General features: G+C 38.4%; 1 protein-coding gene across 1 annotated transcript in view; it reads left to right on the top strand.

Annotated features, from left to right (window-relative positions):
- ARHGAP10 (Rho GTPase activating protein 10) overlaps positions 1-23,483 on the top strand; it is a 373,337-nt gene that overhangs the window by 178,852 nt on the left and 171,002 nt on the right. The window contains exons 8-11 of the mRNA XM_044681696.1: positions 2,359-2,488; positions 7,055-7,161; positions 8,462-8,556; positions 19,263-19,344. Of these exons, the coding sequence (XP_044537631.1) occupies positions 2,359-2,488; positions 7,055-7,161; positions 8,462-8,556; positions 19,263-19,344 (414 nt within the window). The remainder of the gene's footprint in view (positions 1-2,358; positions 2,489-7,054; positions 7,162-8,461; positions 8,557-19,262; positions 19,345-23,483) is intronic.

The raw sequence follows: 23,483 nt of genomic DNA, 5'->3' as shown, positions 1-23,483 counted from the left end.
GTAATTTTTCACTTGAAGTTTCTCCCAGTTTTATGTCAATAGTTCCCTGTATTCCTTAAATGTAAGTCACTTACTATTTATTAAATGACTGATGTATGAGGTTTTAGGCTTTATGCTAGGGTTACAGAAGTTATAAAACAGCCAAGTCCCTGCCTTCTAGGAACTTACAACTTAGTCTGATTTATATCTTTAATCCAACAAGCAATTTTTAAGTACCTACTATGTCCCAGGAATTGGAGATACAAAGATAAGAAAAGGGAGTGCCTGCTGTAAAAGGAGAAATTGGGAAGATTATGGTTGGACTGGATATTCCATTTACACACTGCCTTCAGTGGTCTCAGCCAGGGTCCCACAGAGATTCTGGTCCTGTAGTGGACAGGTCTAAGCTTAGAGCATGACCCAAGAGAGGACATTTCCTCTTTTGACTCATTTTGACCCAGCTTTGGAGTTCACTTAAGGGAGAATATTTAAGACAGACTCAAGCTATTACTAATTGTGAAGCATTTTCCAATCTGAGTATCTGGAAAAGAAAGGAGTTACTTCTTTTTTTTCTTTTAAATCCATATCTTCTGTTTTAGAATCGATATTATCAGTTCCAAAGCATAAGAGCAATAAGGGTAAGGCAATCAGGATTAAGTGACTTGTTCAGTATCTCACAGCTAGGAAGTGTCTGAACCAAGGACCTTCTGTCTCTTAACCTGTCTCTCTATCCCCTGAGCCACCTAGCTGTCTCAAGAGTTACTTCTTAAGTTGAGTCTTACTAGAGGGATCCAGGACCTTTCCAAGAGACAGAGATGAGGAGTGAGGGATGCTCTAAGGAGACATAGATGAATGGAGGGCACTGAGGTTGGAGATGGAGTGGTATAGAAGTCAATTTTCTGAAAAATAGTGGGGCAGATAGCCTGGAAATGTAAGTTGGCTCCAGATTATGAAAGATGTGCAATGCCAAAATGAGGCTTATATTTGTTACTAGGAGTTATTAGAGCTTCTTTGAGCAGGAGTGTAACTTAGGTGGAATTGTATTTTAAGAATCCTATTTTGACAGCTATGTGGAGAAAAGATTAGAGGAGGAGAATGTGGAGAAATGAGAGATTAATACAAATAAATAAAATAGGAGGTAGCATGTGAGGACAGAGGAGAGGTCTTGGCACAGTCAGTCTTGCAAGAAATTTGAGGAGTATAAGTAGTCACTGTCGATTTTGAGATTTAGGGAAAACTTCAAGGGAGAGAGTTATACATACACACACGTATATATGTGAAATATATGCATATATGTATAATACATATTATACATAAAATATAGAATTTATATTTTATTATACATCATATATGTGTATGATATACACATATAATGTATTAGATAATTATTCATTATTATTACATATTATACATACACTTCAGGTGAATCTTGAAGGAAGAGACACATTTTTGAAGGTGATGATAAGGACATAGGCTTGTAGGAATAATAGCTTGTGCTAATTCATGGAGGTAAGAAATGATAGGACAAGAACTTGGTGATCATGTAGAGAATTACATTGATGCCACATTGGGATACAGAGTGTTAATTTAATAAAGTTCTTGTAATCTCTTGCCAGGCAATGGAGATAATAAGCAGTGAGGTACCATTGAAAATGGGGAGTGAGTGATGTGACATGATCAAGATTGTTTAAATCAGTGGCCTATTTTTGCAGCTGTGAAAAGCCAGATTGGAAAGGGAAGAGACTTGAGGTAGGATGCACTAGTTGGGACTTATCACAGAGGTCTGGATGGAAGGCAGTGTGTGTTTGAGCTTGGAGTGATAGCAGTGAATGGGCAAGAGAGAATTGAGGTGAGAGATACTACTGTAGGATCCACTTGACTTGGTAACTAATTTGAATGTGGGAAGTGATAGAGAAGGGAGAGTCAGAAATAATTCCATGAGTTTGAAACTCAATGTTATTTCCAGGTTTGTAAATATTCCTTATAATAGAGCCTGCATGAATTAAACAAAAATTAAACAAAATTGTTTAAAAATTTAAGGGAATGGGAACATTTGGATGTGGTCTTTTCAGCCTTGCTATTGGTCTAAGGCTTGATCAGTTTTTACTGTGGGTAGTGAGCGTGTTTATATAGAGGGTTATATACAGTTTTTTGACTTTATTAGTGTTAGTTTCTAGGTTCCTTTCCTCCATTAACTAACTTTCTGATTTTTTTTTTCATTTTATCAAGGAATGCCATATCAGTGTTGACTAAGATCTGAATAAATATATAGACCTTAATTATGATCTTTGCTTTTCTAAAGTATTAATCTAGATTTTTCAGTATTAACCAAAATGATACTTTTCAAGTCTCTTAATGTTTATCTTTTATTCATTTTAGACAAGGAATCGTTTTGAAGGCACAAGGTCTGAAGTGGAGGATCTCATGAATAAAATCAGACAGAATCCTAAGGAGCACAAGAGAGGAAGCCAGTTTGCAGTGGAAGGCTACCTCTACATTCAGGAAAAAAGTAAGAAACCTGCAAAGCTAGACTTTAAAATCATTAATTCACATGGGATTCTCTTTTATCCATCTTTGCCTCCAAACACCTGACATAGTACCCTGTTTTAAAAAATACCTCTTATCTTGTCAAATAAAGAGGTGGGACTAGATGATCTCCAAGGTTCCTTCCCACTCTGCCTGCTGTTAAAATGCATTGATTTTATAAATAGGTGCTTGGATGCTTAAGCTTTTCTCTGATACCTTCTTTGTTTCTTTCCTACTCTGTACCTAAGAAAAGTGGCCCAAAGATAGATAGATAAATAGATTGGCAGAACATTTATTACGCATTTATTGTGTTCCAGATACTATTTCTGAGATATGAAAACAATTAAGCAAAAGTGCCTTTATGCTCAAGAACTTATATCCTGAGTTGGGTGGCATGTAGAATGGGTGAGTACATAGGAGGATGCTATATGCCAGGATGACCCTGAAATGGTTGGGGGACAGCACAGTGGTCTGATTCTAGGCAAGCTCAGATAAACATTCTCCTACTGGAGCCTGGCTTCCTAGGAGCAAAGCCCAAGGAGTCTGTTTAGCTGTTTCAGGGAGGAGAGGTATCGTTAAAAATTAGGATAGATGATTGAGCTCTGTTCTTTTCCCCATTGCTTTATCTATCCACTATCTTTGTGTGTGGAAGAGGAGTGTGTGTGTGTGTGTGTGTGTGTGTGTGTGTACACCAGGTTCTCAACCAACTCCTTATTCCATGCTGGGAGCATATACTGGGGAAAGAAATAGAGGGGAGAAGAAAGGACAGAATGGATAATGGTGATGGAGGTAGGGAGGAGAAGAGAGGGAGTCCAAAATTAATGGTGGTGATGGAGGTATGGAGGAAAAGGTGGAGAGAAAAGAGGTGGAAGAGGGTGAAGATTATTTATTTTGATGGGGACAGAAATTGCTTTTGGCTTAGAATTGGAAGAGATCTGGGAATCAAGTTGACCTCTTTAATTTAAAGATGGAGAACCTGGGTTCTATGAGGTTTAAGTGATTCACTCAATATCAGGTAGTAAGTGTCAAGATCTGGGATTTAAAAACAAGTCCTCTGACAGGAAGCCCTTTCAGTCCTCCCCCATTGCTTTCCTCTTGGTTCTCTTCCATATCTGCCCATGAAAGCCAGGCATTTCTTATTCCCACCTTCCCACTCCGAATCTATTATTCTTCTTTCCTAGGGATCTCATCAGGACCACTGTAAATATCATTTTGGGATGGTTTGGATTGGCTAAAGTATTGGGAAAAGAAGCTATATGGGTATGGGAAAGAATATTGGATTTGGAGTCCATAAGTACCAGTCTTGACTCTGTTTTTGTTATTTGCAAGATTTCGAATGAGTAGTCTCACTGCTCTGGGCTTCAATTTCCTCATTAGATTAGATGGATTAGATGATCTCAGTGATTCTTTCCAGCCCTTCTCCTCTCTTGCTTTTTGGAGACTGAATGTATCCCTATCTTGTCTAGGCTGGGAAATGCTGAGGGCATTTATGGGGTCAGCCTCATTCCTAATCATCAAGGGAGCTTTGACCTGCCCTCTTTCTGACCTCTCCTTAGGCAGACTGATCCCTCACCCTCCTGTTGGTTGATTAGTCCAGCCGACTTCAGCTTAGAACTCAAGTCATCCACCAAACCTTAGCCTTACTGCTAATAGGGATTCTAAGCGTGTTCTACCACACCAGGCATTCCTTCTAGCTCTAAGTGTTTTCATCCTATGTGATGGTTAAGAGACTTTCCAAATAGCATCCTAAGTGGGGGACCCAAGATGGCAGCAAAAGCTGGAACCACTCCACTCTGAGAATCCTCTCCATCCAAATAGCATTCCACCTTATTTCACAGCAAATAGCATGACTGCATTCAGTGTTTTCGTGAACATAGTTCATTTATATAATTGGAGATTCAGAAATCCCTAGATCTAATCAGATCTTAACTTTGGGATATCATTTGGGATCAGTCTTCCTCCCTCACCTGTGGAACTTCGGGAGTCATTCTGATTGCTTGGTGGAGAGGAAAACATGAGAATGTTCCTTATTTACAGCCTCTCCTTCTCCTCCTGTTGAGTGTAATCAGAGCAGCTCACAAACCTTCCTTTCACTTACCATTTATGACTGATTTGCAGCACTTCAGTTTAACTGACCAATTTAAGAGTGCGGAAGACTCTGGAGGCAGATAAATATCATCTACACTTTGGATGAAATATAAAACCGTTGTGGGGAAACTATCTCATCAGCTAGAGAGTGCCACTTTTCTTTCATTTGCACATATTTAAATTTGGATTTCATTTTGCAGTCAGGTTGTCCAAGTTGTTCCATTTTGGGAAAAAACTCTAAAGAATCAATCACAGTCTTCTGAAAAGCCATTGATGATCCGTCTTGATGAAGCTGTCATGTCTAGTAAGTTTATGTGAAAAGTTTGAAAATCTAGGGTATATAGATCAGAATTTAAAAACTTTTAGAAGTAAGGGACAGATGATCAAGTGTGAAAAAGGTGCCTGTAGGTTTCAGACCTATGTCCTTTGGCCTGAAAAGACTTAAAAAGAAATTAGACTAAAATGAGCTTTGGAAATGCCTCATTCTTAGATTCATCTATAGTGTTAGGGGACCATCACCAGCTCCCACTTCTCAACAGATTGATCTGTATCTGTCCTCTTAACTGCTGTGACTCATGTACTTTATTAGAATGTGGAAGGAAGGTTTTCAGAGGACTCAAAAAAGGACATTAGGAAAGTTCTGAGTGTCCTAGGGAACCACTCCAGTCTCACATTGACTTTTCTCTTTTCTTAGTCTCCCTCCATTATCCTTCATTTTTAATTTTGAGTTTTCCCAGTAGTATATGGAGGCAGTATGATTCCATGGAAAGAAAACTGGATTAGAAGTTAGTATTTGGGTTTGGATTCCTGACTGAGAATTACTCTTAAATTCTGCCTGTGACATGTATTAGGTTTGGGACCTTGGGAAAATAACTTAAAAACTTTTTGTTTAAATTCTTCATCTTTAAATTGTGGCATTAGATGTGTAAGTATAAGAGTCAAGGTTGATCTTCAAGAAGTGAGAAAATACACCTCCTCTTTGGCAGGGGTGGGGAACTATGTATATGAAATATTGCATATGTTGTAAGACATAGTATTGGTGGGTTTTATTGAACTATTTTTTCTTCTTTTACAGTCTTCATTATAAGGGATACCTTTTTGGACAAGGTTGGGATATATTCAGAAATAAAGATGATAGAAAAGATAACTTAAAAGTTTTTTTAAAAAGAAAAAAAAAGACAGGTTCTGATGGGAAGACTTAAAATAACTAAGTGATGTAAAATAAATTAAGCAAAACCGGTAAAACAATATAAATAGCGACAGCAATAGTGTAAATAAGCAACAAAATAAAAGGTGTGTGTGTGTGTGTGTGGGTGTGTGTGGGTGTGTGTGTCTGTGTGTGTCTGTGTATGTGCACTGCATAATTACAACGACCAAACTTGGTCCTGGAGAAGAGTTGGAGAATGAAAAGGAATAGTTTTAGAAATGAAAGTGATGTAAAAAGACAAAATAAATTGATGGCAATGGCTTGATAGCTACCAAAGTTCTTTAAGGCAGCAAATCATTTGCTTTCTTTCTGCCTTGGTTTCCCCATCTGTAAAATGAGGATAAGAATAACTAGCACTTATCTCTCAGATGTTGTAAAGATAAAACAAGATAATTGTTGGCAAAATGTTCTGCAAACTTTATAACATTGTATAAATGCTGCTGATTATTTTTGTTACTATTCTGGCTCTAAATCTGTGATTTTTGTGAGCTCATGATCACATAATAAAACCACACTTTAGAAAAGTCATAAATTTGAAATGTTCACAAACCTCCCTGAACCTTAGTGAAAACTTAAGACAAAGAGGAGAAGACCGCTTTCCATTTATGTGATGTATTAGGTTAACAGTCATTAAAATTATTTTTAAACCAAGTTCTTAAATGAAGATAAATATATATTACTAAGTGTACATACCTAATGACTTTTGCTTTACTCCTGTCATTTAATTGGTGTGGGGAAACTCCCACAGTGGAATGCCTCTCCACTGGTACACAAAAAGTTTTCTGGGGACAGTGATTTATCCAGAATGCCACCACCAGTACATCTTGGTATATATTGAACTCTGGGCTCCAAGGGTCCTCTCTTCTTATTCACTGTGCCTACTTTCCTCTTTTATACCTGATAGTCTCTGGCATTATTAGCAGGTCATCTAACATCCCTGAATGGACCTCTGCTTTGCTGGTAGTGGCGCGGTCACAGAGAATACCAGTGCATTTACTCTGAATATTGTTTTCTCCTCAAAGTCATCAAATATCAGTGAGGATAAAAATCCAGACTACATTATCAAGGGGACAGAGTTTATTTAGCTTGTATATTGCTGACGTGTTTGAAACTGTTGCTTTTTGAGTCTTTCCTTTCTCTCTCCCTTTCCTTTCCCTGAATATACATGAACAGAGAACACTGCTGAGTATACAGAAGAATTGGGAATGACATTTTTCTTCATTTAAAATGCATCATATTCTCCCTTTGCTTCAGGGCCTGCTCCATTTGGCTCCAGTTGGGTTAAACACTACTGCATGTATAGGAAGGCAGCAAAGAAGTTTACCATGATTCCATTTGAACATCGATCAGGGGGGAAGATTGTAAGTATATTGTTGTGCTCTACAAACAAGAGTGGAGAGTGTGGGGAGTATGATGTAACCTTTCTAGAATCCTTTATATTTGGCATCAGCGAGGAAGGCCTGGAATCTTTTTATCACAAGTAATACAAAATAGGAAAAAAATAGTTGGGAGGAAGGGTTCATGAGATACTTAAGCAGCTAATATATGGCAGTAGTTTTGACGGCATTGGGATACAGAAGTGAAAAATGGTACCATTCCTCAATTTCAAGGAACCTACAGTCTAAAAAAGGGATATAAAATGATAGTAAATACATATAATCAAAGATAGAGTGTGATAGATGTGAAGGAGAGATCTGTGTAAAGTGTTCTAAGGAAATTTGAGGTAGAAGAGATATTAACTTTAGATGGGAGAATCAAGAAATACTTTATGGAGATAAGAATACCTGAAAGTTGAACCTGGAAGAAAAATGAAGATTTCAGTGAAGGGGAAAAAAAGACAATAATCCAGGTAAAGGGAAAGCCTTGTATGAATCAATTAAGGCAAGAGAACATAGGGTGGGATTTTGTTGTTTGGTCATTTCAGTTTGACTTTCTTCATGACCTCTTTTGGGGTTTTCTTGGCAAGGATGCTAGAGTGGTCAGTTGTTTCCTTCTTCATCTCATTTTACCTATGAGGAAACTAAGGCAGACAGCGTTAAGAGACTTGCCCAATAAGTATTTAAGGCAACATTTGAGAGAGATAGACAGAGACAGACAGACAGACAAAAAGAGAGAGAGAAACAGATATGTATATAAAGTGTAATTGAAATAAAACTAGAGAGAAAAGTAAGTTCATACTGAATTAGGGTGGGCTTTGATGGCAGTCTGAAGGTTTTTGGAAGGATTTTTTCATGGCAAAGGTCATTTTGGCAGCTTTGAGAAGGGATGCATTCATTGGAGAAGGGGCAGAGCATGGAGGCAGAGAGATCTTTGAGGAGGTTATTGGAAATGTCTAGAGCTAGAGGCAGGTGCTGAATTAGACAGTGGCTTTAGGAATACAGAGACAGAATGGAGTGAAGGCTAGAATTGCCCAGAATTTGGCCTTTCATTAGATGTGAGGCAGGGAAGAGAGGGATGAGTCAAAGATGAGGGAGGTGGGATTGGGAGCTGGGGGCCAGGAGAGTTGAGAGTCACTAAGTAGCCAAATGGGGGAGGAAGTGGTTTTGGAGGGGAAGAGCATGTGTTCAGGTAAAACCTGTAGTTTTATTTTTACACAGGCATAAGTTACTCCCTTCATTTTGAGTTGATTTCGTATCTTTCCTTTTCTCTCCTCATTAACAGGGTGATGGAGATGTTTTCTCTTTGAAAGAATGCACCAAAAGGCACACCGACTCCATCGACAGACGTTTCTGTTTTGATGTAGAAGCAGCAGACAGGTAAGTTATTCAAATTATGGAACGTGTTAAAAAGAGCATTTTGCTTCTTTTGAAACTGGGGGAACATCGATGATTGCCTCATTTGTACTGTTTTAATATAATTATCTATGGGTGACAGCCTCTCTCAGTGGAGAGAGATCCCAGCTTGAAAGATGTGGGTTCGTGCATGTTTGGGTTACACTGATCAAATCAGGGTGCCTCTTGCTGCTCCAGAGAGCACAGTAAGGAAGACAAGAGTCAGTGCCAGCCTGCTTTGGTAAGGGAGTTTACTTGTTGGGAATTCTCTAGCCCCGAGGAGGCAGACACATGGGTCATGGGCTTTGTGTGACCCTCAACACTCCCAACTGCCACCCAAATAAGATTAAAATGTTATTGGGAAATATTTAACAAAATAAATAAAAATATGATAAAACAGATATAATATTATATTCTAAAACTAAGTCAAGATGTGTCCCACACAGAAACTGTGGTCCCCATTTCTATTTGAGTTTGACAATACCACTGTAGATTAGAGATCCTTATAACTGGAGGTCCATAGAGAAAGGAAGGAATTTGGGCAAAAGGTAAAGGGCCAGAGTGGAGAGACAGAAGTTTGATGGAATACAGAAAACAGGATGTACAGGAGGGAATCTCGTAATCTTAGGAGAGAGTTCTGAGGTGGTTAACTGTCAACTGGGGGATAGGGAGGAGGTTGTGGAGATGTACAGAGCTTCTGAACTTGGCTCTCTCCTCAGTCCAGTGTGAGATCTGTCCTAATCTACTTTGGTTCCTGTTCTTCCTGTATGATCCCAGACAGCAAGCTGACATTGTTAAACTCCTAAGAGAAGATAATACCAGTCAAATTGACTTGAACTTCTCAGTTACCTCTGTAGGGTCAGCCTGCAGACTGTGGTGACTAGGTCACTCCTGGCACCAGCCTCCTGTTCCAGCAACTAGCTCTGGACTTTCACCAAAGACTATTTTGGATGGACTCAGACCAGGGCAGTTAGACAGGAAGGTGGGAAATCTAGGCAGAGAGGGAGATAGTGTAACTCCAACATTGTTGGAGATCAAAGCAACCTTTTGCAGTTCAGTGGGTCTGGGACAGGTAGAGACTTATTAGGTACAGGGAAACTCCTAACCCTCCATCCTTACCCAATCCCATCACCTGTAATAAACCTGTTGTTGCTGAGATATAGCGATCAGATTGTGTTTCTAACAGTCTCAGGGCTGAGAGTAGCCGTCTTGTCTTGCTCTCTGTGCCTTCGAGGAGTCATCGCCAACAGACTTGGGATTTACTAATCTCATTAACAAGTCAAAATACAATCTTACAGTAGTCTATGGATAACTTGCACAAAAAAAAATAAATTAAAATTTTTCACTAATGTCTAACTACAGTTTAGTGTTTGCTTATTTTATTTAAAAGAATTACTCTGACTGGAGTCCAGACTTCCCCAGGGGTCCATGGCTCCTTTGGTTAAAGGGGTCTGCTTTTAGGTTCAGTAAAGGCACAGATCTGGCTCAGTATGTTTTCTCTATGTGGTAGAAACAGTATGTATCCCCTTCTTGTGGGACAGCCGTAATGGGCATGGTCTCTGATACCCTCCTCGCTAAGTGCAGAGAGCCTCCTCCCCAGGTTGGCTGATTTTTCAGTCACAGCCGCTCTCAGAGACTACAGGATGATTTTTTAGAGGACCCTCCATTTCTGCCCATCATGGCAGTACCCACATTGGCTTCGTTACTGCCTCTTGAAGTATAAAATGTGTCTTGTAGTAGAAGCCACTTTGGCTGTGAAAAATGATTAGGAAATGATGCTCAGATCACTGCACTCATTTTCCAGCATCTCTGTATTGACAATGGTTTTTGAATAGCAGGAGATCAATTTAGGCAAAGTTAGGAGTCATCCCTGTGGATTTTAATGAATATTGGGACCCTACAGGAGGCTCTTGATGGGCAGAATCGGGATCCCTGATGCATGGCATGTTACTGTACCAACTCCTGTTCCTCTCCTGCTAACGTGGGTTACACTCTGCTTCTACACGTGTGTGACTTCTACAGGGGGTATCGTAGAAGAGTTCGTGGATAATCTGTTTCTTTAGGGTGGTGAGATGGTGCAGTGGATACAGCACTGTGCTTGGAGTCCAGCAGACTCTTCTTCATGAGTTCAATGCTAGCCTCAGATACTTACTAGCTGGGTGGCTCTGGGTAAGTCACTTTACTCTGTTTGCTTCAGTTTTCTCATCTGTAAAGTGAGCTGGAAATGGCAAACCACTCCATTATCTTTGCCAAGGAAACCCCAAATGGAATCATGAAGAGTCAGACCTAACTAATAATTACTGAACAACAAAAATAATTTATATCCTTCATTTTTGGCATATCTACCAGGGCATGTCAGGTGTAAGTCTGAGGCATAATATGAACCCAGTGTCTACTCTGCCTTTAAGACCAGTGTTTACTCTGCTGTGACTTCCTCTTGTCTAGTACATACACCTTCCAAATGATGAAGATGCTTTTGCACAGTCAACTCTCAGTTATTTGAAGAGAGACTTTGAAATACATTTTTCCTTCGGAGACCTTTGCTTCTCTTTTTCTCTCACTGCATATTTTTGGATCATTTGATTGCTCATGGCACCCTCCATAAAGACCGAGAAAGGAAATGAAAACTACTAACATTTGGCCATTTGGCAACTTACCACTGGTTATTATCAATATCTTATACTCTGACGTCATTATTGGGCAGTATGCTATTCTAAGACTCCCATTAATGATGAATGAACAGGGTTATCTTTAGATACAGATGACAGTATATTAGTAGAATTGCAGATTTTAGGATTACGTGAGCTCCAAAAGACATTAGTGATTGTCTCAGAAGTTTATTTTATTTATGTTTAATATGAATGAGAAAACCATCAAACTAATTTATAATTCAATTTAATTCAACAGGCATTTATTTCAATGACATGCAATTTAAAATTGAATTTCATTATGTAATTGCCTACAACCTGTCAGTGATTCGTCATTTTCCCTTTTATTCATTGTTTACTCCCCCATATATGTGTATATATATGTATATATATATACTTTCCCATATATATATATATACAGCTATAATCAATATGTATACAAACCTTTTATAGATGAGGAAAAAGAGGCTAGTAAGATGAAGTGATTTTCCTAAGATTACATAGCTAGCGAGTTTCCCCAGTCAGGACTGATTCTTACTGGGATGACTTTTCCCATCAAATAAATAATTAATTAAATCAAACAAACAAACAAAAAAATTAAATTAATTAATTAAAAAAATAAAGTTATTAAAGCTACTAGCTTATTAGCCTTTTTTTTTTTAAAGACAGTGTGCCCCAGTGGGGAGCATTGCTAAAGCTAGAGTGAGAAGACCTAGGTTCCCTTCCACCTCCAATGCATATTACCAGGCAGGTCATTTAACTCCTCTTGGCTTCATTACTACCCCCAGAAAAATGGCAGTAATGGTATCCATAGTAGAAGTTGTCTGATATAGAATTGTCATAATTAAAATTAAATTATGAGGCTGCTAGTAGTTTTAATAACTTTATTAAATCAAAAGAGTAGAAATAAAGAGAGGGAAAGGTCGGAAAGAGGTAGAGAGTTACTTAGCTTTCTACTCTATTGGCTACCATGATGGATTTAAGCTCAACACCAACAAGAGTTCATTCAGGTTCCTCGCTCCAGCCAGAAGACCTCCTAGTCTTCCACTTATAAGCTGTTTTCTCTACCCACTGGCTCTCACACGTCACATCTCAGGAACCAGCCATAGTTTCTTAATTTGCCTGGGCCCCCCAGGGGAGCAGGGTCTGTGGAATCAGCTTCCTGTCTTGTTGGTTCTTGGGTTCTCTAACTTCCTTTTTCTGAGGGCCTGTCTATACCTGCAGGCCACTGAGGGAGTGATGTTAAGCAAAGGGACATAATGGAGAGAGAAATTCTCTTCCAAGAGAACAGAGAGCTGGCCTTGGAGTCAGGAAATAGCTGGATGGCTTGAGTACCGGGCTTGGACTCTGGAAGACATGAATTTAAATCTTGCCTTGGACAATTGTATGACTGAGTGAGTCACTTCACCTCTCTTTGCCTTAATACATTAGAGAAAGAAATGGCGAACCACTCTCGGATCTTTGCAAGAAAACTCCACAGACAGTGCTAGGGTCATGAAAATTAGGAAACGACTAAAGAACAAACTTGGAGTCCAGGCATCCTGGATTTAGGTGCTACCTCCAAAATATATTTTCCCCACTGAACTCAGTGTCCTAGGCATCTAAAAGGCCAGTCTGCATTGAAAGAGAGAGTTTCCTCACTTGCATTTTTATAACAATATAATCAAAGGTCCAGCCCCCTCAAAAAACATGTAGCATTTTCTTCTCTTGGTTGTTGGAAAGTAACAAATGAAATAATGCAATTTGCTTTGGAAACCTTGAAATGTAACATAAAAAATCCTTATCATCCGTAGACCTGCTGGTTTAGGGTAACAGATTTTTTGGGGTAGAGATCGACACTATTGGCCATGGATTTCACCTATTCATGCAGTTCTTATTCCAGGTTACTCAGAGTAATTAAGAGTCAGAGAATAGTAAAATTGAGAGCTGGAGGAGACCTTAGAGATCATCCATCTCCTCTAACATTCCGTTTCTGCAGATGAGGACACTGTGGTGTCCATTGAGTCAGTTCATTCAGTAAGCCTGTATCCTGTACTTGTTATGTGCCAGGTACTGTGGGAGTCCTTGGTGAGGAGAAAAAAGCCAAATCCCGTAGTCCTGCCATCAAGGAGCTGACATCATGATGCTGAGTTTCTGTGATTCATTGCCTTGCCACTGCCCCCCCCCCCCCAACTAGTTAGGATTGGCATTAGGACTAAAACTCAGGGCTCTTTCCTCAGGCTGTGCTTCCCCCTCCCCATCCCCAACCTTCATGACCTCATCCCCAGATTGTTCTCTGGCCATCGGATTACAGATTTTGGGCTAAGGGGGACTTTAGAGGTTCTCTCATCCACCCCCTCACTTGGTGGTTGTTCAGTCGTTTCAGTCATGAAGGTGATTCATAGCTTATGAAACTGAGGAATTAGAAGAATGGTCATGCCTTTGACAGAAAAAAGGATATTTTTGAGAAAAAAATAACTGAGTGTGGTTTCGAACCTAAATCTATTATTATTATTATTATTTTTAGATCTGCTCTGTTTTTATTTTATCTGATTTTAGTTCTCCTGGTGAGATCTTGAATACTGCTTATGACCCAGATGTGTGGTTAGTGTAATAGATTATACAAAGTTCATCCATTCCCGAGGTTTTGTGCCATTCACCCCTTTGGCAATTCAGTGAAACCTATGGATCTTCTCAGAATGATGTTTTGTTTTTTAAAAAATCCTTACCTTTTGCTTAGAATCAATACAAGTAAACAGTTCCAAGGCAGAAGAATGGTAAAGGGTAGACAACTGGGGTTAAGTGACTTGCCCACAGTTGTACAGTTAGTAAGTGTCAAAGGCCAGATTTTTTTTTTGTTTTTTAAATTTATTTTTTCTCCAAATACATGTAAAAACAATTGCTAATATTAAAAAAAAGAATTTTGAGTCTTGAATTCTCTTCCACTACCCCGCCAACTGGTAAGTAATCTCATAGATTTTACGTGCTCAGTCATGTACATAAAACATTTTTGTGTATTAGTCCTTTTATGGAAGGAAATTTGAACAATATCAAATTCAGATTTGAACTCAATTCCTCCTGACTCCAGGCCTGCTACTCTATCTACTGTGCTACCTACTTGCTCCAGAAAGATGGTTTAAAATGCATAAAATAAAATATACAATATTATAAAGAAAACACAGACATTGAAATAGTTACTGAATATATTTTTTAAAGGGTTCATAGGTCCCAGGTTAAGAGCCCCTAGTCTAGCCTAATCCCTTAGTTTTAGATTCGAAGAAACATAAAATGATTTACTCAGGAGTAAACTAGGGATTTGAAGTCTCCTGATTTCAAATGCAGTGAGTGGTGCTTCCAGTATGCCATTCAGCTTCTTCTTGCTGATTATTATTTAAAAAGTTTAAAGTTGTCTGACTTCCCCTCAGTTCTTTCAACAGTTTATCAAAATTTTCCTAATTTGACCACTCTAACTGCCAGCTGCTGCTACTCAATGTTTCCTGTACTTGACTTCCTTTCTCTTCAGAGTACCCAAACTTCTCTAGGAAATCCTCTGTGGTTTTGTCATCTCTCTGTATATTTTCTTGACTGCAATTCATTGCTAACTCTGAGTTTTAATTTGAATATTCATGTACTCCTTCCCATTTCCCTCCTGTGGGGTTGTGTCTGGAGTATTACTTCCCTTCCTCCATATTTCGTTAGCATAATAATTTCCAACAACAACAAAAAAGCTAATTGATTATTATTGGAGGTTGACCACCTGGAGCAAATGTGAAATGTGGGAAAGACACTAAAAACGCAGATTAGAAAGGGAGCATTTGCTTCACCAGGTCCAAATGTTTTCCTTCAGAATTTCATTCTAATAGCAGACATTTGTAAGATAATAATAATATCTAACATTTAATATAGGACTTAAAGGTTTGCAAAGAGCTTTACACGTTATCTCATTAGATCATCACAGCCCTAGAAGGTAGCAGCTATTATAATCTCCAATTTACCAGTGAGGAAACTAAGGCACAGAGAAATTAAGTCACTTGTCCAGGATCAGTAGATTCAGAGGAAGGCCTCATGACAGGAGGTCCTAGATTCAAAACTAGCCTCAGACACTGCCTATCTGTGTGATCCTGGGCATTGCCTAGCCCTTACCACTCTTCTGCCTTAGAACCAATACACAGTATTGATTCCAAGATGGAAGTAAGGGTTTAAAAAAAAGAGCCTCCAGGTATTACTTTTTTTTTTTTTTTTTAAACCCTTGTACTTTGGTGTATTGTCACATAGGTGGAAGATTGGTGAGGGTGGGCAATGGGGGTCAAGTGACTTGCCCAGGGTCACACAGCTGGGAAGTGGCTGAGGCCGGGTTTGATCCAGGTATTACTTTTAAGAATGGTAGGGCACCTCCATATTATAAGGAGACATCATTGCAAGATTTTGGGTGGAGTATGTGTGATCTAATTTTTTAAGTTTATTTTTAAACATTTTTTAGTTATATCCAGAAACATTTTTTGACAATTGTTTTTTGACATTTCAGAATTCAAGTTTTCCCTCCCTTTCCCTATCGAATAGTCTGATATAGGTTATATCTGTACTTTCATGTGATATATATTTCTGTATTGCTCATTCCATGATAGAAGTCATATATCATACATCCCACAGAAATCTCATGAAGGAAATGTAATGAAAGATGGCGCACTCTTATAGTTCCTTCTTTGGCTGTGGGTGACATTTTCATCATGAGTCCCTTATGGTTATCTTGGAGACTTGCTTTGCTGATAAAGATTTAGTTCTTCACAGTTGACCATTGTATAATATTTTTGCAACTGTATGTTCTGGTTCTGCTCACTTCCCTTTGCTGCAGTTCAAAAAATCTTTCCAGGTTTTTCTAAACTCATTCTGTTTGTCATTTCCTATGGAACAATAGTATTTCATTTTAATTATATGTCACAACTTGTTCATCCATTCCCCAAGTGATGGACATTCCTTCAGTTTCCAATTCTTTGCCCCCACAAAAAGAGTTGCTAAAAATATTTTGCTACAAGTGGGTCCTTTTCCCTTATCTCTGATCTCACTGGGATACAGGTCCAGCAGTGATCTTGCTGAGTCAAAGGGCATTCTTAGCTTTGTGTCCCTTTGAGCCTGGTTCTCTATTGTTCTCCAGAATGGTTGTATCAGTTCCCAGTTGCACCAACAGTATATTAGTGGTGTGATCTAAATTAAGAAGGAAGCATTCTGATTTATTCCCCCAATAATTGACTTATTTTGAATCATTAATATTAGTATTTATAGTTGTTATGATAGATCCAGATTGTACTTGTTTCCACATCAAAGATGAATTTCTTTTGCATATATAATTTGTTCTGCATTTGTATCTGTGTGATTTCTTTTGTTTCATCAGTTCGTATTGCATCATTGACCTTCATTTGAGTAGAGATGATAATATCATCATCGTCATCAACCTTCATTTTCTGGCTTAGTTTGATATTTAACTTAAATCAAATATGGTAGTTTTATGCATTAGTTAGTTCTTGTGGGTTCCCCTCACCCCAAGAATTAATATTTAGAATCCTAAATCCTTTAAACTTTTCACAACATAGCCCCCTCCACATTTTAAATCACCAGGTTGTCCTCTTTCCTTCTTACTAGACACATTTTTGTTCATGTTTTCTGCATCAGTTGCCATAATCCAGTACATTGTTATCACAGATTTCTTGCATTTTAAGTTACTCTTTATTTCAAAACTTATTTTATATGCATAAAAGCAAACTTTAACCATCATGGGAAACTTATTCAAGGAGAAGAGAATGGAAATAAAAATTGTGGACAATCAGAAATGTTAAAAAGAAGGGTAGCTAGGTAACACAGTGGTAGGAGCACCAGGCCTGGAGTCAGGAGGATCCTGGCCATAGACACTTTCTAGTTATGTGACCCTGGACAAGTCTCTTAACCCTGATTGCCTGTCCCTTGTTTATCTTCTGCCTTAGATAAAATACTAAAACAGAAGGTAAGGGTTTTAAAAAAATAAAGTTAAAGAGAGTTACATTGAAATTCTGATGCTCTTCCTTCAACTATCCTGGGATAACCTCTTCAAATTCCTTCTTCGTGAATATATGGAATTTTAGGCCAGCCGCTGTGTTTCTTATACTCACTGTTTCTTCACAGAAATATGAATTGAAAACCAAACTCAGGATATAAAAAAGGGATATTAAATTTCTTTAGTTCACTCTTTTTTTCTTCTAATAATCTTTGGAATTGACCCAATACTTAGAGCTTATTATAGGGCTTTGTTTTGTCATCATTTTCTATTGATACTGAATTCTGTGACTAGTATTTGTTTCAAGTTGCTAGATTACAATTGATATTTTTTGCTCATTTTAAAGTTCCTTTGGCCAAGAAAAGTATATTTTAGATATAATTTTCTTTTTTGCCAAGAGTGGCTTAGGTGGGGCAATTAGGGTATTGCTGAAATTCAGAGGGCATTGATAAACACTTGGAATCCTTAAGTACCACTGGAATAAATGATCTTAATACACCTAATTAGCAAGACTAATTAGTTTAAATAGGAAGCTATCTGTGCACGTTTCCTCTACCCCCTAGTGCATCTCCATAGTGGCAATAGTATTCTTTCTACACCACTGGGAAGCATCCTGGAGCTTCTCCAACTCTGTTTCAACTGAATTTATATTAAAAAAAGTTCTATGGACATTTTGTACCATTTGCCCAGCATGTTTTGTACTGTTTATCCAATCAGATGTTCCCAAAGAATCGGACTAAAATGCTCTCTATTATTATCCTTTATTTGGTGTGCTTTTTTTTTTCTAAGTCTGATTCAATATTATGTGGGGGGAAAATCACTAAGTTTTAGGGAGTTTCCTTTCTAGATTACTTTATCAGCCATGAAAGATGTAATAGAGTAACATTCTCTACCACCATGAGACACCATATGTAAATAGTCTAATTTCATGTTCTCAGTTAATTGATGTGAAGAAAAATGTTCTTTCCTGTAATTATAATTAACTCCCCTGAGCCTGGTGTGGCTTATTCTGAATGAGGGCCAGAATTTTAAAATCTAAGGTAAGGGCTTTTTTAGACCAGTCTGATGGGCTAGATATTTTTGCCTTTTCCTCCTACCCTCCAAAAGGACACTATGAGCAACAGAGTTGGATAAAGTTAAAATCTTTATTTCCAGTTGTGTGATGCCAGAATAATGTCTTGAGTGAAGACCAAATAATTTGAGAAATGGGGAAAAATGTAGATGCAAGACTAAAAGAATGAAAGAAATTAAAACAGTAATAATAGCTGAAAATGTGTAAGATCTTCAAAGTATTAGGTTTATATGAACTCATTTGACCTTCTCCATAGTTCTGTGTGTTAACACTACAAACTTGATCACCCCATTTTATAGATGATTTTGTTTAGAGCAAAGTTCTTTGCTTGTGGGAACATAGCTATTAAATATTTAAAGAGATTTGAACCCTACTTTCTCTTGACTCCAAATCTCCTCACTTACTTCATGACCCTGAATAAGTGACTTGAACTTTTTAGGGCTCCAGGAAGCCATATGACCATAAGTTGCAGATGAAGTGCTTTTCTGCAATGGTGGAAGCGACTTCCACCAAAAGGAATGGGGGAAAAAAACCAACTTAGTTAAAGCACAGTCTCTATCAATGGAAAATCAATTTAGTTTCACCATCTTTCATCTTAATTTGGCATTTTCTCTTGTCCTTTTAATGCAGATTTTGCTGCATGGTGAGATAATTGCTTTATGAGATAAATTCATCTTTTGTCCTTTGATAAAGCAAACAAAAAAGATGTCTCATTATTTGGAAAGTAAGTCACAAATCATGAATAAAGATTCTCCTCCCCCTCCCGCTCCTCTGCCTTTCTTAATCACTGGAGCCACCAGGCAGAATTTCCCTCCATTTGTGGATGATCTAAGTTTAGAAGCATATCAACTCAACTGTGGCAAACAGTATCAGAGTTTAAGAAAATGGGGGCTTCAAGGGTGATTGTTTTAAGTAGTGAGTGACTAATATGCTTTTGTTTCTTTGTTTCTTTTTAAAAAAATTTCAGACCTGGAATTCCTGTGACAATGCAGGCCTTTTCAGAAGAAGAAAGGAAGCAATGGTTGGAAGCTCTGGGAGGAAAAGAAGCTGTAAGGATTTTTTTAATGCCTCCAGAAAAAAAAAAGACTTTACTATAGAGTTTTAAAGTTACTTTTTCCTTATTTGTGTGTGTGTGTGTGTGTGTGTGTGTGTGTGTGTGTGTGTGTGTGTGTGTATGAGAGAGAGAGAGGCAGGGATGTATGTGTATATCTGGGTTATAACTGAGTCTTTGTTATTATGTATGAGTGTCATATATTACTGTTATATGAGTGCCATTGATATGATAGGCTTAAATCATCCAGCTTCTTCTTATGGTATACAGCAAAATTGGAGAGATGTCTAGAAATGGGCAACCAAGACTAGGTTGCCATTTGAGGATGGGTTAAAGGATCGCTGAGCTTGGAGAAGAGATGACATGGAGGACATAATAGCTGTCTCTCTATATTTGAAAGGTTGTTGTGATGTGGAAAAGAGAAGTTTTGTTCTACGTGGCTCTCAAGGGCAGAACTAAGACCAAATGGAATAAATAACAAAAAAATTGGGAATTTCAGTTTGATGTAAGGAATACTTGCCAGACAATTAGTTATTTAAAAGGAGAAGTATCTACTTTGGTAGGTAGCAGGTTCCCCCTCCCTGGAGGTCTTCCAGGGAAGACTGAATGATCATGTGAGACTGATTTGGTTGTGTAGAATGATTTATTTAGCAACCGCTTTAATATTATGATGTGTCATCATTTTATATAGTTAATGTCACTTTAGAAGTTCACATGGTATGAACTCGAGGCTATCCATAGCTTGTCTGATGCAACTATCACAACTATCGCTATTGTGACCAACATAATTATTATTATTATAAACATCCCAATTGACTCTCAGTTTGAATGTACAGTCTGTATGATTCTCAACTCAGGCCCCGATTCCATAGTTTATTACCTTGGATTAATTCACTGATAGCTTCAAGCCATCTTTACTTCTCCTATTGCAATTCTCTGTGGTCCTATATGGAAAAGATTTGTGGGACAGTAGGTACAAACACCGCAGAGTTTAGAAGGAAGGAGTCTGATTTGGTGTTAGGAAAGGAATTATTCTGCTGGTAATGGGTGCATGTCAGGAGGAGCGGGAGATGAAGTATGTACAAATGAGCTGTAGAATTAATGTGACTGGGTCAGGCATTTCTTATCTAAGGCATGAGGAAGAAGGCATTTGGATAAGAGAGAGCAGAGAGTTTGTATCAGCTGGGACCCTGTGTAGCATCTGAGGAGGAGTGACAAGACCAAGATAATAAAGAAGAATAATTCTTGTTATTTTGTGCATTATTGGGTGGAAAAGGTCGGTCCACAGACCCAGTCTAAAGTCATTAGACTTTGGACGACTATCTTATTGTGGGAATAGAGAGAACATTTTCAGAAATACTTGGCGGGAGGGTGACAATAGAATTTGATTCAAAGAAGGTACATTCAAAGGAGTCAAGATCATCCCCAAGTTGATGCTAAGTGGCTTCATAGATAGACAAAATCACTAACCCATGGCAACTGAACCTCAGTTTCCTTATCTGCAAATTGGGAACTATTATGATGATCAAATGGGATAACTTATGTAAGGTATCTTCTACATCTTACAGTCCTATATTATTATTATTTCCATCATCATTCAGAGGATGAATTGCATAGTGGCACCACTGAACTTTGTTAAGAAGGAAGATAACTTTTCAAAGTCAGCAAGTACCTGCTTATTATTATAATAGTTATATTATAATATTAGTATATATAATATATAATTTGTTATTATTATTACTATTATTATTATTAAGCACCTGCTGTGTGCCAGGCACTCTGCAAAGATGTGACAAGGGAGAGACATACCTTTCTCCATAAATGCTGCCTGTAAGCAATTTTTGTCAGTGTAGATCTTATTTTCATAGGCATTTTACTTATGTCTAGCTGTTTCTGCTGTTTATTCTTTATTTATGCAGAAGATGTTTATTTTTAATTACATTATTTAAAAAATCCATTCCCACAAGTCCATTCCACCCTGTCTTCCTAAATATACTGGAAGTTATTGCTAATTTATTAAAACAGAGCCAACCACCAGTGTGCAATAAACAAGGAAAATAGAACTGTTTCCTCCCCGCCCCCATTTATTCAGTAGACCTTAATTAGGATCATAGACTTTAGAGCCAGAAGGGGATCATCTAGTTTCCCCCCCCCCCAATTCCTTCTCTATTATAGATGAAAAAACTAAGGCCCATGGAGACGGTGATTGGCCTATTTTATAATGCTTGTGGGTACTATGTGAAAATAATGGAAAATGTAAGTGCTCTGGTATTTAAGAATAATGTATCAGCAATGATGGCAGCAAGGTTTGTTGGAAAGAGCCAGACCTGGAGCCTACATCTTCTAAGTTCTATACTTGTATAATTTTAGGGAATTCCCTTTACCTTCTGCATCCTCAGTCTTCTTAGCTGTAAAAGGATGGCATCAGAAAAAAGCATGGGATCGTAGAACTGGAGGCAGACAGAACCTCAGCGGTCATCAAATCCGACCCATCATTTTATCAATGAGGACCTGAGGGTCAGGGTGGTTACACAAGTAATCGGTACCCTAAGCGAGATTTGAAACTAAATCTCCTGATGCCAAAGAAGTGTTCTTTCCCAGTTACCAGTTTAATATGAATCAGAAAGAGCACGGAATTTGAAATCAAAAGCTTGGGTGACCTTGAGCAAGTTTCTTCTCTCCTCTGTTCTCAGATTCCCCATTTCCAATTTGGAGGTCTTGGACAAGGGTCTCTTCCTCCTCTAAATCTGGGCTAGACATTCATTGAGATGTATTCTTGTTTTGTTCAGGATTAGCACTGATGAACGAGTCCACTGTCCTCTGTTTATTCTTAATATGCCCTTGTGGCTTTTAGCAAGGTCCCTGAGAAACTGATCTCTTTTTTGACAGCACCACATGTGACCGAGACCCCAAAAGAGGCTACGTACTAATCCCGATTGTCAAAGTAAAGCTAGGACCATGGACATCTCTCCCCAGTGCATAAAGAGGTCTGTTTAAAAGTCAGTTTGCATAGAGGAGCTTACCTGCTGCATTCCCCGGGAAATAAATTTGCCTTCAAAGACACTGTGACCTTGAAGACACTCAGCCTGACTTTTCCTTCAGACTAAATAGCAAAGTGATTAGTTCAGAGATAAGCGAACAGGGGCAAGGCCTCTAAATATTAAATGTCCGGCTACATATTTGTGTGAGGAAACTTAGGCAGGGCACGTTTCTAAAGGCATCATGCCCTTAGAATAATGAGCTAGCAGCCACAGACCTTGGAATTGCTGCCTGGAGCTAGAACTGCCCTGTTTCTGATGGAATTATTTAAATTATGGCAGTCATTTGGTGGAGGGTAGCTAGAGAGTGCAGGGAGTAGAGCACTAGGCTAGGAATCACAAAGACATCTTCCAGAGTTCAAGTCTGGCCTCAGACTCTGGAGAAGGAAGTGGTAAACCATTCCAGTATTTTTGCCAAGAAAACCCCAAATGTTGTCATGAAGAGTCAGATGCAACTGAACAGCAACAACCTGTCAGTGCTTCACCAGATTTCAGAAGCAATAGCCAGAGGATGAGTTCTGTGCTATGAGTTCAAAAGGAGCAGTTTCTTCATCTCACTGCTGTATCATTTGATGATACCCCAGGTCGGTCATTTGGAGATGCTTATGTCTTTCTATTCAGGGGAAGAAGAATGTACCCACAGAAGGGAAAAAGCTAAAGGACATTGTGAAGGAAGGAAAAGAAAATTGAATGCAATTATCGGATCAGAATCATAGGTTAAAAGGGTTAGAGCTGGAAGGGACCTTAGTGGCCATTGAGTCCAACTCCCTCATTTTACAGATGAGAAAATTGAATGTGAAAAGTGAAGTGACTTAGCTAGAAGATGCCCGTGATGAAATTTGAACAGAGATCTTTTGGATTCCTGCTCCGATGCCCTATCCACTCTGCCTTGCTTCTTCTAATCATAGAATCTTAAGGTTGAGAGGGACCTCTTGCTTGGAGGAAAAATCCCTTCATAAAGTACTTGAGAAATCATGTTTTGCCAAGGCTTTGCTTAAAGACCTTCAAAGAGAAAGAATCTAGTATCTCCTGAGTCTGTCCTCTCTACTTTGTGTGAAATAAGGATAGGGACTGGGATTTTCATTGGCATTGGGAACTC

This window comes from Gracilinanus agilis, chromosome 6 (assembly GCF_016433145.1).
Source record: "Gracilinanus agilis isolate LMUSP501 chromosome 6, AgileGrace, whole genome shotgun sequence".
Lineage (NCBI taxonomy): Eukaryota > Metazoa > Chordata > Mammalia > Didelphimorphia > Didelphidae > Gracilinanus > Gracilinanus agilis.
This window is presented reverse-complemented; position numbering and strand designations above follow the sequence as displayed.